We start from the raw sequence: 15,000 nt of genomic DNA, 5'->3' as shown, positions 1-15,000 counted from the left end.
ACTAAAAGGCAAGCAGTTGACGGAGTTCGTCGAGTCCCAGACACGACTGCTGGCGCAGCGTGAAGAAAGACAAGCGCAGCGTGAGCGAGAAGAAAAAGAAAGACAAGCGCAGCGTGAGCGTGAAGAAAGACAAGCGCAGAGTGAAGAAAGACAAGCGCAGCGTGAGCGTGAAGAAAGACAAGCGCAGCGTGAAGAAAGACAAGCGCAGCGTGAAGAAAGAGAAAGGCAAATTGAGCTGAAACGCTTAGAGCTCCAAATAGAAATGGAGACGAAGCGTTTAGAGCTTCAGACAGAAATGGTGCGTGTTCAAAATGAGCACGAGGCACCACGCCAAAGAGATAACCAGCAGCAAATGTTACACAGGGCACCGAAACTTCCAGCATTCGCTGACGGGAAGGACCAGATCGACTGCTACCTTGCAAGATTCGAGAGGTTCGCTGAGAGTGCTAGATGGCAGCGCGACGACTGGGCGATTCAACTCAGCGCACATTTGACTGGGGCAGCACTTGAGGTCTACACTAGACTTTCAAACGATGACGCCAGAGACTATGATGTACTGAAGGAAGCTCTGTTGCGTTGCTACAACTTCACTGAAAGGGGCTACCGTCAACGCTTCCGCGAATGCCAGCCATTGTCTGGAGAGACACCGAGCCAGTTTGTGGAGCGCCTGTCGTCATACCTGCAGAAGTGGGTGGAGTTATCAGGTGAAGAGCAGTCATACGAGAGTCTGCGGGACTTGATCGTGAAGGAGCAGTTCCTTAATGCCTGCCCGAAGGACCTGGCGACCCGCTTGGAAGAGCAAAAACTGCGGGGTTTGAACAAATTGAAGGACATTACTGATGCTGCTGAGCGTTATCTCATTGCTCATGGAAGGACCCTGGGGACGTCAAAGTCATCGAAACCTTTCCAGAAGAGCGGAAACCAGGGAAACCAACCTGCCAAGGGACAAACTGAGTCCGCACCATCATCCAATGAAGGGCAGAACATAACGTGTTTCCATTGCAATGCCAAGGGCCACCGAGTCGCCAACTGTCCCCAAAAGAAAAATAACGGACATGTCAATGACAAAGCGCAAGAACATCGACGGAGATATTACGACAACAAGAGGCAAACGAGTGGCTCGAACCAACAAGTATGTGCGAGCAGCGTCATACTTCCAAGGGCTGCCGAGCAAGTGGCCACACCATCGGACGTGGAAGAATGTATATCTGATGGCCAGCTTCTACTCGCCAATGGCAGGTCAATCTCTGTCGTCGCCAGCGCAGCTGTGTCAGTGTCGAACATGCCCGTGTCGAAGGGATTTGTTGAGAAGCAGGAAGTGACTGTTCTCAGAGATTCGGGCTGCAATGGAGTCATTGTCAAAGAGGATCTGGTGCCAACAGAGAAGTTCACTGGTGACTTCAAGTGGACGCTCATGGCTGACAGCAAATGCGTGAGGGCACCAGTGGCAAAGATCCAGATAGATACTCCATACTTCACCGGAGAAGTTGAGGCCGTCTGCCTGAAGAAGCCCTTGTACGATCTATTAATTGGGAACATTGGGGGTGCGAGACGTCCTGATGACCCTGATGTCGAATGGAGAATGGGCTCAGCTCAGCATGCTGCTGAGGAGGAAGACCCACTGCCATTCGCGAATGAAGATATCAGCGAACTGTTACGAGATGACAGAGCAACTGTGCATCGCCGCGACCAGCCGCAGGTTGTAAGCGCTGTGACGACCAGAGCCCAGGCGAAGAAGGACAAAACAACTACGCCACTCAGGGTCACCAACAGTTCTGCAACTGCTGTCGTGGACAGGGATCGGCTTATTCAGCTACAGGAAGCTGATTTGACCTTGACAAAGTACAGGAGTCGTCCTGTCAAGGAGATGACTAAGGGCGAAGGCACTGTGCACTTTGAAGTAAAGGCCAAGATCCTGTACAGAGTGTTCCAGCACCCGAGAGTCAACGGTGGGAAGCCATTACGTCAAGTTCTGGTGCCTCAACCACTTAGGCGCCAGGTGATGGAGGTGGCCCACGACTCTATTATGGGAGGTCACCTGGGTGTCAAGAAGACATCGGACAGAATCCAGGCTGCGTTTTACTGGCCAGGACTGCATGCAGATGTGACTCGATTCTGCCGATCGTGCGATATTTGCCAGAAAACCATACCTCGAGGAAGGGTCCCGAAAGTGCCGTTGCAGAAGATGCCTTTGATCGACCGACCTTTCAAGAGGGTGGCCATTGACCTCATCGGCGAGATCAAACCGCCAAGTGAAGCGGGTCATCGTTGGGTACTGACCCTGGTAGACTATGCAACCAGGTACCCAGAAGCCGTGCCTCTGAAGAAAATTGACACCGAGACTGTTGCCGAGGCACTTGTGGACATTTTCAGCAGAATTGGGGTTCCTGAAGAGATCCTCACAGACCTGGGGACACAGTTTGTCTCTGAATGCATGGAAGAGGTCAACAGGCTGCTGAGCATTCGTCACTTGACTACGACTCCTTATCACCCGATGTGCAATGGGCTGGTCGAAAAATTCAATGCGACGCTGAAGTCCATGCTGAAGAAACTATGCAGTGAGCAGCCAAAGCAGTGGCATCGCTACATCAATGCCTTGCTGTTTGCATACAGGGAGGTGCCACAAGAGTCCACTGGATTCTCCCCGTTCGAGCTGATGTACGGGCGGACCGTGAGAGGCCCGATGCAAATACTAAAGGAATTGTGGACGAAAGATGTGGACACACCTGAAGTGAAGAACAGTTACCAGTACGTGTTTGAGTTGCGAGAGAAACTGGAGGAGACTCTCGAGATTGCTAGAGAAAACTTGAGAAAGTCTCAGGATAGTGGAAAGCACTACTACGACCGCAAAGCCGTAAACAGGAAGTTTACACCAGGTAACAAAGTGCTGATACTGCTTCCCACTGATCACAACAAACTACTGATGCAGTGGAAAGGCCCATACGAGGTTGAGGCCGTGGTAGGGATCAACGACTACAAGGTGAATGTCAGCAAGAAGTCCAAGATCTACCACGCTAACCTCCTGAAACTGTATGTGGAGAGACCTCCGGAAGCAGTACAGGTCGCAGCAAGTGTGGAAGAACCAGCCGAACTAGACGAGTTCGACGGCGAGGAACTACTGGAGTTGGGAGACCTCCACAAGAAAGAGGGAGTGGATGACGTCAAGCTAGGACCTGACCTGACAGAAGATCAGCAGAAGGAGCTGCATGATTTTATGGGCGACTTCACCCATAGGTTCTCTGATGTTCCAGGCTCTACGTCCTTGGTCGAACATGAAGTCCACCTCACATCTGACGTTCCTGTTCGCTCAAAACCATACCCTATCCCGTTTCAGGCTCGGGAATCCTTGAAGAAGGACATCGACAACATGTTGAAGATGGGGGTCATCCGTGAGTCATCATCCCCTTACTCATCTCCCGTTGTTGTTGTCAAGAAGAAAGACGGTACAAACAGGGTATGCATTGACTTCAGGAAAGTGAATAAGATCACCGTGTTTGACCCTGAACCAATGCCGACGGCGGCTGATCTGTTCCGACGGGTGACTGGCAGTAAGATCTTCTCAAAGATCGATCTCAGCAAGGGATATTGGCAGATTCCTGTGCGCGAAGAGGCCATACCAAAGACCGCCTTTGCAACTCCAGACGGAACGTATGAGTGCCTGCGGATGCCTTTTGGCATGGTGAACAGTGGTGCTACCCTGAAGAGGGGAATGCGAAAAATGCTCAAAGGAATGAAGAATGTTGTGTACTACTGGGATGATCTGCTAGTCCACACGGAGACCTTTGCGGAGCATCTGGAGACTTTGAGGGAACTGTTTTCCCGCCTGACAAAAGCCAATCTGACCGTGAGACCCAGCAAGTGCATTTTGGGGACCGACAACGTTGACTTCATAGGTCATTCACTGAAGGAAGGTCAAAAGGGGCTTTTGTTGGAAAACGTCACCAAGATCCTCAATGCGCCACGTCCTGAAACCAAGAAGCAGGTGCGATCCTTCCTTGGATTGGCTGGGTACTACAGAGAGTTCATTCCAAACTTCGCCGCCATAACGGCGCCTTTGTCGGACATGACCCGAAAAGGATGCCCCAACCGAATACTCTGGGGACCAGCTCAGGAGAAGGCATACCAGACCGTGCGCGACCTGATGTCACGAGACCCGGTGCTACGCCTTCCTGATACTGCCAAAGAGTTCATCTTGCGTACAGACGCATCGGACGAAGGGATCGGCGCCATGCTGATGCAAGAGCATGGAGGTAAACCGTTTCCGGTCAGCTATGCCAGCAAGAAGCTGTCAGGAGCCGAGAAGAACTACTCGACCATGGAGAAAGAGTGTTTAGCCATCGTGTGGGGAATCAAGAAATTTGAACTCTACCTCCAAGGGGTGAAATTCGTGCTTCAGACTGATCACAAACCCCTCACCTACCTGAACTCTGCGAAGTTTGTGAATAATCGTATCATGAGGTGGGTGATGTACTTGCAGAACTTTGATATGCGAGTGGAATCGATTAAGGGTTCAGACAATGTTGGAGCAGATTTTCTCAGCCGAGTATGTGAGTAAAACTGTGTTCATTCTCCAACAGACTAATGTACATACCTGGATTTCAATCTGTTATGTATACATAATATGTGTACAAGTAGCGTTTCAATGATTGAAAGAAATTAGGTAAATTTCTTCTTGTGTTGGGGGTAATGTTAGGAAACGCTACCGTTGCTGAGCTTTGGTTCAGTTTTGTGTGTTGCATGTAGTTGACTTATTTGTACTTTGTGGGAAAGTACCGATATTATATTTTGTAAACACAATATTTATGCTTGGACGAGAATGCAGGTGAACTTTCTAGTCCTGTCAAAACAAGTTGTTTACCATGCTGTTTTAGTCGTGAGTTCGTGGCGTTCGTTCGGATTAAGTGTGTCGGCGCTTTTGATGTACGTCAGAGAGAATGTCGCGAGTTTAGTCCATGCACGGCTCGTATAATGTAGTTGTATCGTGTTCGGTCTGGAATATTCTCGAGATTGAGTATTTACTATATATGCCAGCGCGATTTGAATGTTAAAAAAGCTTCTATTTGAGTTCTGCTAGATGTGCAGTTGTATGTATGTAATGCTAAATAAATCCTCGAACTCAATTTGACGAGTTGTTTTCTGCTGCTGCGAAGACGGGCGACGTAGAATAAAAGAACACAACTATACGACATTTGAGAACTTGTGGCAATCTCAAGTGTCGTGTAACAGATGGTGATGATTTTGGGTTTGTGATATAGACACATTTCAAATCAATGTTGATTTATTTTGGGACTGTATATATTTTGTGACTAAAAAAAAAACCCCGCTATAACAATACAATCAGGTACCTTTATCTATAAAAAAAAAACATACACACAAAAACACAACCACAAGAACAACCGGGGTGGGCGTTTGCTAGGTAGTGACCCCCCTGCACAATTTTTGGTCAAAAGTGGGGGGTGGGCGTTTGCTAGATACTGGGCGTTTGCTAGGGTTTTTACAGTATATTTTATAATGATGTGTTTGAGACTGTGCCAAAAGGTCAGGTGTCATGTCTACTGTCCCGAATGACACACGATTGCTGACATTTCACCATTGCCAACAGAATAAACAAATAAGAAATAGGTAGAAAATGAATGTGAAAACTGACTTTAATTGTTGATCAGTATTTTCTATACCACTAACAAATAATCTACTTGCACATAGCTGTTTGGCAAATGTATGTTGCATGGGACACACTGACATGAAAGTGGAAGATGTTTTTCCCTCTAGAGAAACTACATATCAAGTTACACTTTTTGTGCTCTTCCATTCCAGTTGGCAATCAATTGTTAACGCATGTTATTAGAAAAAATAGAACGAAAACAGATTAGATAGAATGAAAAATGTACTGGTGATGTCATTTGGGACATACTGACATGAAAACGTCACCTTTTGGCACAGTCTCGTTTGCTTGTATAATTATGTTCACTCAGTGGCCCTGTATATCTGTGTGAATGGGGGGGGGGGGGGGGCGTAGAGCGAGGCCTGAGTGGGTAGAAGCACTGTAAATGATCACTCCAGGGATACTATCTTTGAACACACATTTCTCTTACCTTCTACTTTATCTTTAACTTACCATGCCTTATACTTTATCTTTAACTTACCATGCCTTATACTTTATCTTACATTACCGTACTTGATCTGATTCTGGTCGATCTGCTCTAATCGGATCACATTTGACTGTTTGTGAGAATTTTCTGGCAAATTGATCAATTTGAAGAATCTTGGAAATCCACTGTACGCACACGGCACAATTGCCTGGAAACTGCATCACAAGTATAGCAATCAGTTGAATCAAAGTGAGTTGATAAGCTTCCATGCGATACTTTTCTCCTGTGCTGGAAACAAAAACAGTCCAGAGGCTCCTCCGCCTGTATGACGCGGCGTTGCTAGTAACAGTCGCACGTGCATGCACTTTTCCAAAAAACTTTCCAAAATGGCGCCCTCAGTATACTATCTTTAAACACACAATTATCTTACCTTATACTTTATCTTTAACTTACCATGCCTTATACTTTATCTTTAACTTACCATGCCTTATACTTTATCTTTAACAGAGTAGGCCTATTAGGCATGGTAAGTTAAAGATAAAGTATAAGGCATGGTAAGTTAAAGATAAAGTATAAGGCATGGTAAGTTAAAGATAAAGTATGCCTAATAGGCCTTACCATGCCTAATAGGCCTACTCTATGCTTTCATATAGGACTCAGCTCCAAGTGTTCGAGGATGGGAAAATGGTTCGCCCACACGGACTCATCTCTGAATCTGACACAAATCTCCGTCGGTGAAGCAGGGATCTGGGCAGTGGCTGCGGACAGTAAGATATATTACAGACCAGGGTCAATGGGGGACACAGGCTACATTGGCACTGAATGGGAACAGGTAAGGTTGTAGGAAAATGGCGATATTGGGAGACAGTGGCAACACTGGCACTGGGTGGGACTGATAAGGCTGAGAGACAGTGGCAACACTGGTACTGGGTGGGACTGATAAGGATGGGAGACAGTGGCAACACTGGTACTGGGTGGGACTGATAAGGCTGGGAGACAGTGGCAACACTGGTACTTGGTGGGATTGATAAGGCTGAGAGACAATGGCAACACTGGTACTGGGTGGGACTGGCAAGGCTGGGAGACAGTGGCAACACTGGTACTGGGTGGGACTGGCAAGGCTGGGAGACAGTGGCAACACTGGTACTGGGTGGGACTGATAAGGCAAGGCTGTCAGACAGTGGCAACACTGGTACTGGGTGGGACTGATAAGGCTGGGAGACAATGACAACACTGGTACTGGGTGGGACTGATAAGGCTGTCAGACAGTGGCAACACTGGTACTGGGTGGGACTGATAAGGGTGGGAGACAGTGGCAACACTGGTACTGGGTGGGACTGATAAGGGTGGGAGACAGTGGCAACACTGGTACTGGGTGGGACTGATAAGGCTGGGAGACAGTGGCAACACTGGTACTGGGTGGGACTGATAAGGCTGGGAGACAGTGGCAACACTGGTACTGGGTGGGACTGATAAGGCTGGGAGACTGTGGCAACACTGGTACTGGGTGGGACTGATAAGGCTGTCAGACAGTGGCAACACTGGTACTGGGTGGGACTGATAAGGGTGGGAGACAGTGGCAACACTTGTACTGGGTGGGACTGATAAGGCTGGGAGACAGTGGCAACATTGGTACTGGGTGGGACTGATAAGGGTGGGAGACAGTGGCAACACTGGTACTGGGTGGGACTGATAAGGGTGGGAGACAGTGGCAACACTGGTACTGGGTGGGACTGATAAGGGTGGGAGACAGTGGCAACACTGGTACTGGGTGGGACTGATAAGGCTGGAAGACAGTGGCAACACTGGTACTGGGTGGGACTGATAAGGCTGGGAGACAGTGGCAACACTGGTACTGGGTGGGACTGATAAGGCTGGGAGACAGTGGCAACACTGGTACTGGGTGGGACTGATAAGGCTGTCAGACAGTGGCAACACTGGTACTGGGTGGGACTGATAAGGCTGGGAGACAGTGGCAACACTTGTACTGGGTGGGACTGATAAGGCTGGGAGACAGTGGCAACATTGGTACTGGGTGGGACTGATAAGGGTGGGAGACAGTGGCAACACTGGTACTGGGTGGGACTGATAAGGCTGGGAGACAGTGGCAACACTGGTACTGGGTGGGACTGATAAGGGTGGGAGACAATGGCAACACTGGTACTGGGTGGGACTGATAAGGCTGTCAGACAGTGGCAACACTGGTACTGGGTGGGACTGATAAGGCTGTCAGACAGTGGCAACACAGGTACTGGGTGGGACTGATAAGGCTGGGAGACAGTGACTGAATATACATTTCAAAAAAAGACTGGGGGGACAATATCGTGCGACCAAGACACTTGTAGGTTTTTAAAAAGTTAATTTATCAGCGTGTCTGCCTGAAGTTGCTTGACTCGTTACTGGATTGTATGCTTTAACAGGTGAACGGGGGTTTGGTGTCGTTGGGCGTCGGAAAAGACTTCGTCGTCGGTGTTAGCAGCAATGGCCAAATCTGGCGAAGAGAGGGAATGGCGAGCAGCAATTCAGGTGGGACCGGCTGGATCCAACTGACTGGCGACCTAAAGGTTGTCGACGCCTATAATGGCTGCTACGCTTGGGGGGTGAAGAGAGGACAGGACATATGGCTGGGCACATTCTGAGTGTCCGCTGCTGTCCATGACTTAGACTGCAACATAACGTCACGCTCACAAGATAATTGCCTATGTCATTATTTGGTGTTTTCAGAAAAACGCAAAATAAACTTCTTTGGCTTCTGAACAATCTGCCTATCTCATTTTAGTTATAATTTGCAAACTGCCTATCTCGAGCGGTGACAGCCGGATAAACGTGAAGAGCTGTCAGCAACATTTTCAGTCGGCAAAACTGCAAAAAAAAAAAAAAAAAAAAAAAAGTGTTTGCATACTTTCACTTTCTCAAAACAAGTTTTCCTGTTTCATAAAGAACAAGAGGCGAAGCCATCAAGGCTCACGTAAGAAATCGACAAACAGTAACACAAACTCAATCACTCCGTCACACACACACACACACACACACACACACACACACACACACACACACACACACACACACACAGGGCCGGACCAAATGAGTTGTAAGGGGGGGGGGGGGTCCTCCTTTTTTGGGGGGGGCAAATCAGCGAAATGGCGAAGCCACAAGCGCGCGCTTGCAAAGCAGGCGCGCGAACTAGGGGGACCGGGGGCATGCACCCCCGGAAAATGTTTGAAAAACGGTTAAAATCTGTGCAATCTGGTGCATTTTGGGCCTTGTTTTGAGGGTTAAGAGCAGCATTGTTTTGGTGCTAAAACTAGTAAAAGTCAAAGCAAGGTACATGCTTTTTCCAAGGGTGGGGTTCCGGAACCCCTGGAACCCCCCCCCCCCCCCCCCCCCCCCCCCCCCTGGGTCCGGCCCTGGGTAAGAATGCTCTGAACCCTACACGTATTATATCCCCATCGTTTTTTCGTTCACATTTGCCCAACATGTTAGTTTTCTGAGCGGGGTTTATGTCGTCTGCTAGGCTAGGGCAATCGAACCACTGCAAGTCTCATTCCAAAAACAAAAATTGCTCGTCACGTTGCACTGAGTCTGCACGCATGAGGCAGGCTAATAAGTCTTATATATGGTACGGACGTTCTAAACCCTACACGTTTTCGATTCCGATTGTTCTTGCCTTGAAATAATAATTCGGAAACCATTCATTTACTGAACTGATGCAGTCGTATTTCAGTGTAGTCTGCTACGTATATTCCAAAATGCTGGTACGTTATCGGAATAACACTTGTGTTTTCTGTTAGCTACTCGGAATTGTATACTAACTCATCATTTGGTAATGTGGATAATAAGCTACGGCATAATTATGAAAAGAATTTTCGCAAATCGAAACTGAAAAATTAGACACAGCGGGTTCTATTTTTTTTTTTTAGATCAGTGGCAACTGTGACACAGGCACGTGCAATCTGTCAGAAAAAAACACTTCTGCTTTAATTGAGAAGCAGGCAATTTATGGTATTTTGGTATTGTGGAGAATATAAGCTACATGTCATTAATTAATTCTGAGGATGAGAGTACAGTCTCGCTTTGCCTTTGGCAAAGGGCGTAAGAATACGCTCTGTGGAAAAGTTATCCTAACAGATTTAAGCGCATCGCCATTAGCCAATCAACTGGTTCACATCAGTCATGTGACACCAGTACTGTACCAGGGCCGGACCCAGGGGGGGGGGTTCCAGGGGTTCCGGACCCCCCCCCCCCCCCCCCCTGGAAAAAGCATGTACCTTGCTTTGAGTATTTTTTTGTTTTTTTGTTTTTTTAAATAAATTTTGTGTGTGTCTCTAACAAATTTTATTCAATGTGAAATCCGATGAGAAAAAGGTACCCCCCCCCCCCCCCCCCCCCACAATGCTGCTCTTAACCCTCAAAGCAAGGCCCAGATTGCACAGATTTTAACCGTTTTTCAAAATTTTTTCGGGGGAGCATGCCCCCGGACCCCCCCTAGTTCGCGCGCCTGCTTTGCAGGCGCGCGCTTGTGGCTTCGCCACTTCGCTGATTTGCCCCCCCAAAAAAGGAGGAACCCCCCCCCCCCCCCCCTTACAACTCATTTGGTCCGGCCCTGTTTACATAACATGCAACGAGTGCTGTATTCGTGTGTGTATGTGTGTGTGTGTGTGTGTGTGTGTGTGTGTGTGTGTGTGTGTGTGTGTGTGTGTGTGTGTGCATTTGTGCCTGTGGGTGTATTGGTGAGTGTGTGTGTGTGTGTGTGTGTATGTGTGTGTGTGTGTGTGTGTATGAAAATGTCCCATCACAATTCCCTTCAGTGCGTCAAAGGGCGCATTGAGATTACGTACCACTGCGCCACCAAATGTACACTTTACATCGGATTAAACACACACACACACACACACACACACACACACACACACACACACACACACACACACACACACACATAATTATATATATATATATATATATATATATATATATATATATATAATATATATATATACACACACACACTTACACACACACACACACACATACATACACACACACACACACACAAACACACTCCCCACAAACACACATAAACACTCCCAACCCCTCCCCCGACACTCACACATACATACACACACATATTTCAAGTCTAAGATGTATTTTGATTTATCATTCTGTCACCTTTGAGGTATAGAGGATGACAATCAGTCCACCAACCAACCTATCAACCAAACAACCAATCAAATATTTAAATAATCAATTAACAATCAATCATATAACTAGTCAATCAAGCATTCGATCTATCAAGCATTCTATTAAAGGCACAGTAAGCCTCCCGTAAACCATCACAGATACAGTGTCAGGCTTTTACACACAGTACAAACACCCTTCCATTTGAACAGTCACCATCCTAAACTCAGGTCAAAAATGAGTTACTTCCCTTCAACTGGCGATAGCCGTGGAGCGATTATCAGGATGAATCGGACCGTGGTGCGTTTTGGCGCTAGACCTAACTTTTAAAATCTAAATAATAAATTGACAGCTTGTTACACAAACATTCTTAAATCATAAAAGAATTCTTTTTTCATCAAGACAAGATCAGTACAACTCGAAGTTTTGAAAGTTTGAAAAAGCCCGGAAGCAGGGTCACGCAAGGTCGTGGTTTTCGTAGCAGACGGCGGTTTATAGGCAGTCAAAAGCCATCGCTAGAGTTCTTATGAACCACATTCGTTTGTTTCGTGAAAAGTCAGAGGTACATAATAACGTGCTATTGCAGATAAGCTCACAGCGAGCCGCATTCAAATTACAAACTGACGACTGCATTGTGAAAAACTGGATCACACGGGTTCACGATGGCTCAGGGGTAAGATAAACCACGCAAAAATAAATTCTTTGAAAATTGCTCGCTCTTTACGTAGGGCACCTAGGATGTTCCCGTTTGGTGAGCGTTCAAATGGAAGGGTTTTTGTACTGTGTGTAAAAGCCTGACAGTATCTGTGATGGTTTACGGGAGGCTTACTGTGCCTTTAATCTAGTAAACAGCCTGCCAGAGACGCCCAATAACGTTAAATGACACTCACTAGCGATGCTTATATAGCTGTTACAAAATCCACCGAACGGACGCACGTACAAGAGGCCGTATCTATCCATGTCGCTCCCCATTACATCGCACATGGTGAAATTAGGTGTTGCAATGGCCACAAACTCAAGAAGGAGAGCAAGCTCCGTGCAAACAATCGCAGCGAAGACTTGGGCAGTGGACATTTTGACTAGAGCCCCTCAGCGACTTTGCTTGGATTCTTCCGTTTTCGGCAGCAATCACCGAGTCACGATCAAATCCGCGAGAGGTCGGAAATAACTCTGGTACAGTCTCAATTTGCATGCAGTTGAAAGTATCATGTCAAGTTCAAATCTGGACATGCCGTCAATTAGGACATACTGGTGCTGACACAAATTTATTTGCGATTCGTTAAGCCTTCCTTTTCTTCAAATCAGGCTGGAAATACTGCTACTGAGTACTGGTTTGTATTCCCACACCGACTTCCACTTTCCTTTTGAAATTTGAGAAAAACAAACAGCACATGTATTTGCACTGACGGCCTCTCGCTGTACTTTGCTAGCACCGTGACGACGCCATAAACAGATCAATAATTAGTTACTTGTTATTGTGTCAGCGAATGATTAGACTGACACGCGGAAGAGGTATGACACAAACGGAGCTTCCCGAAGGACCGTCAAAATGACTCGACTGACATTGAAAAATATCGACTGCAAATCTCCTGCTGTCCGTGATTTCTCGGGAACAGGGCAGATCAGTTCTGTAGCTTTGATCGGTTTGAATCGTTACGTAGCATAAACGTTATTTTCTTTCAAACAAAACGATATCAGCGAATTGCATTGTATATTATGTCGTCGTAACACATGGCCTGCACCGGGTGTAAAGGGGAAGGAATCATCTTGAGATGACGAATAGATAAGCCAATAGTTGTTATGTCCCTTCCCATATTGCCTCTCAAAACCAACAATAACCTAAAATGTAACTGAACAATACAACTGACTGCATTAGACCTGCATCAGCGCGTTTTTGTTTAACATGTGTATGGGTAGTTTATTGGAGTCAGAAACGCAGATTGGCTTAAAGTTTTGATATCGCTTCAAGCGACTTGTTTTTACATTAATTTTGATCAACTTTTGACTAAGAAAGCTACCATTGCCTAAACAAAACCAACTATTAAACAGATCTTCGTGAAACTTTACATATAAGTTTTTCAGATGATATCCCCAGGTATTTTTTCTCATTTTGTCCTGATACATGCCTTTAGTTACGTCCTATGTGGCTGTTATAACAAGTTGAGGCGACATGTGACTTGAAGGAACTCACTTTTAATCGAATTGTAGTCCGGTCTAACGGATTGCATAACACTTAGAAGGCTTAGAGATGTACTATTTCATGTGTACATAAATTATGTTTTCAAATTCTAATGAACATTGAAATGCTAATAACTTAACTCGGCAAAAAATATAACTGTACCCTTTTTTCGTCGTACCCCAACTGAAGCATTCATTCCCGAGTAAATTCATACACATTTTCTATGCGATTAAAGGCCCTCCACTTGGCTATCTGGCAAACTTTTTGGATCAAAGTTTTCTTCTACATTGGTTCTCGTGACCGCCGCTCAAAAAAAGGGTACTGCCAGTCATGCGTGACCGCAGCATGTTTTGAGAGTCACTAAGCAATAACCGCTGTCAATAGAAAACCAGCCTGAAAGTTCCATTTTTATCTCATGTGTTTACATTAATGAATCCAGTTTGATTTATTTCTGGTTATTAATTTTAAAGTGTTCTGTTCCATTTTACCGTTTTTTTCAAATTCATGTTTTTTTAAATAAACTTGACAAAAACATGATTGCAACAAATTTCGCCCCCACATTAAAGCATTAATTCCCGTGTAATGTCATTAAAACTTGATATTCCAATTAAGGCCGTTCACTTGACTATCAGGATCACTTTTTGGATTAAAGATATCTTTCACAAGGATCACGTGACAGCCGCTCAAATAAGGGTACCCTCAAAATCGACCTGAAAAAAACTGAAGGGGTCAATTAAAAATCGACAAAAAATCACAATACGCAACACTTTGCAACTTTTACATACAAAAAAAAGTCAAATCAATTATCTACCCTGAACAGGTTTATTTGTTTAGCTAGCTTGCGTATTTCGTGTGCTATGCTATTCCTACTGATGCAGGTGTCGATCGCAAGAGCGGTCAAAAACGGGACTTGTTGCGTCATTTTGTAGGGGTATCATGACAAAAAGCGCTGCACTTTAGCAATGACTTGATGGATTGCTTTTAAACTTTCAGAATAATTTATTAACATACTGAAGATACTTCGCGGTAAATCTTGGATCGTTACAGTTATGTGTTAAGATGTTATGCAATGTTTCGAAAAAAATTGTTAAACTCGTCATAGCATTGTTCACTTGTGTCCAAAATATTCATGACTTCGCATGTCTTTCGACAAATAATTGATACACACATTGCGAAAGTTTTATGTGCGTATATGCACTGACGCAAATTTGCTAGGTTTGTAAACAGGCTTGATATTTAAGGGACGAATCTGGTGCCACAGCGATGCCCAGCCAAGCATGACCGCAGCATGTTTTGAGAGGCACGCAGCAGTCAGAGGAAAACAGCTTGAACGTTCCATATTTTTCTCATGTGTTTGCATGACTAGCAAATGTACACCAGTGATTACACGTAAATGAAACTTCCACAGTAGCTGTACGAATCATTTATCTGTAGACATGCAAAGTAAGGAATTTTTTTGACATAAGCGAACAATGCTATGACGAGTTTAACAACTTTTTCCGAAACATTGCGTCACATCTGACAAAATATCTGTAACGATCCAAAATTACCCTC

The 15,000-nt window shown here is 45.7% G+C and overlaps 1 protein-coding gene and 1 long non-coding RNA gene across 2 annotated transcripts in view; one reads left to right on the top strand and one right to left on the bottom strand.

Annotated features, from left to right (window-relative positions):
- Window positions 1-8,849, top strand: part of LOC138952909 (perivitellin-2 31 kDa subunit-like) — a 21,736-nt gene extending 12,887 nt beyond the window's left edge. Inside the window, exons 6-7 of the mRNA XM_070324660.1 lie at window positions 6,743-6,921; window positions 8,510-8,849. Of these exons, the coding sequence (XP_070180761.1) occupies window positions 6,743-6,921; window positions 8,510-8,728 (398 nt within the window). The 3' untranslated portion in view covers window positions 8,729-8,849. The remainder of the gene's footprint in view (window positions 1-6,742; window positions 6,922-8,509) is intronic.
- LOC138952911 (uncharacterized) overlaps window positions 1-15,000 on the bottom strand; it is a 142,118-nt gene that overhangs the window by 89,905 nt on the left and 37,213 nt on the right. The gene's annotated exons all lie outside the window — the stretch shown is intronic.

The sequence above is a fragment of the Littorina saxatilis genome, linkage group LG17 (genome assembly GCF_037325665.1).
Source record: "Littorina saxatilis isolate snail1 linkage group LG17, US_GU_Lsax_2.0, whole genome shotgun sequence".
Classification (NCBI taxonomy): Eukaryota; Metazoa; Mollusca; class Gastropoda; order Littorinimorpha; family Littorinidae; genus Littorina; species Littorina saxatilis.
Note: the sequence above shows the minus strand (reverse complement) of the source record. Positions and strands in the feature narration are given on the sequence as shown.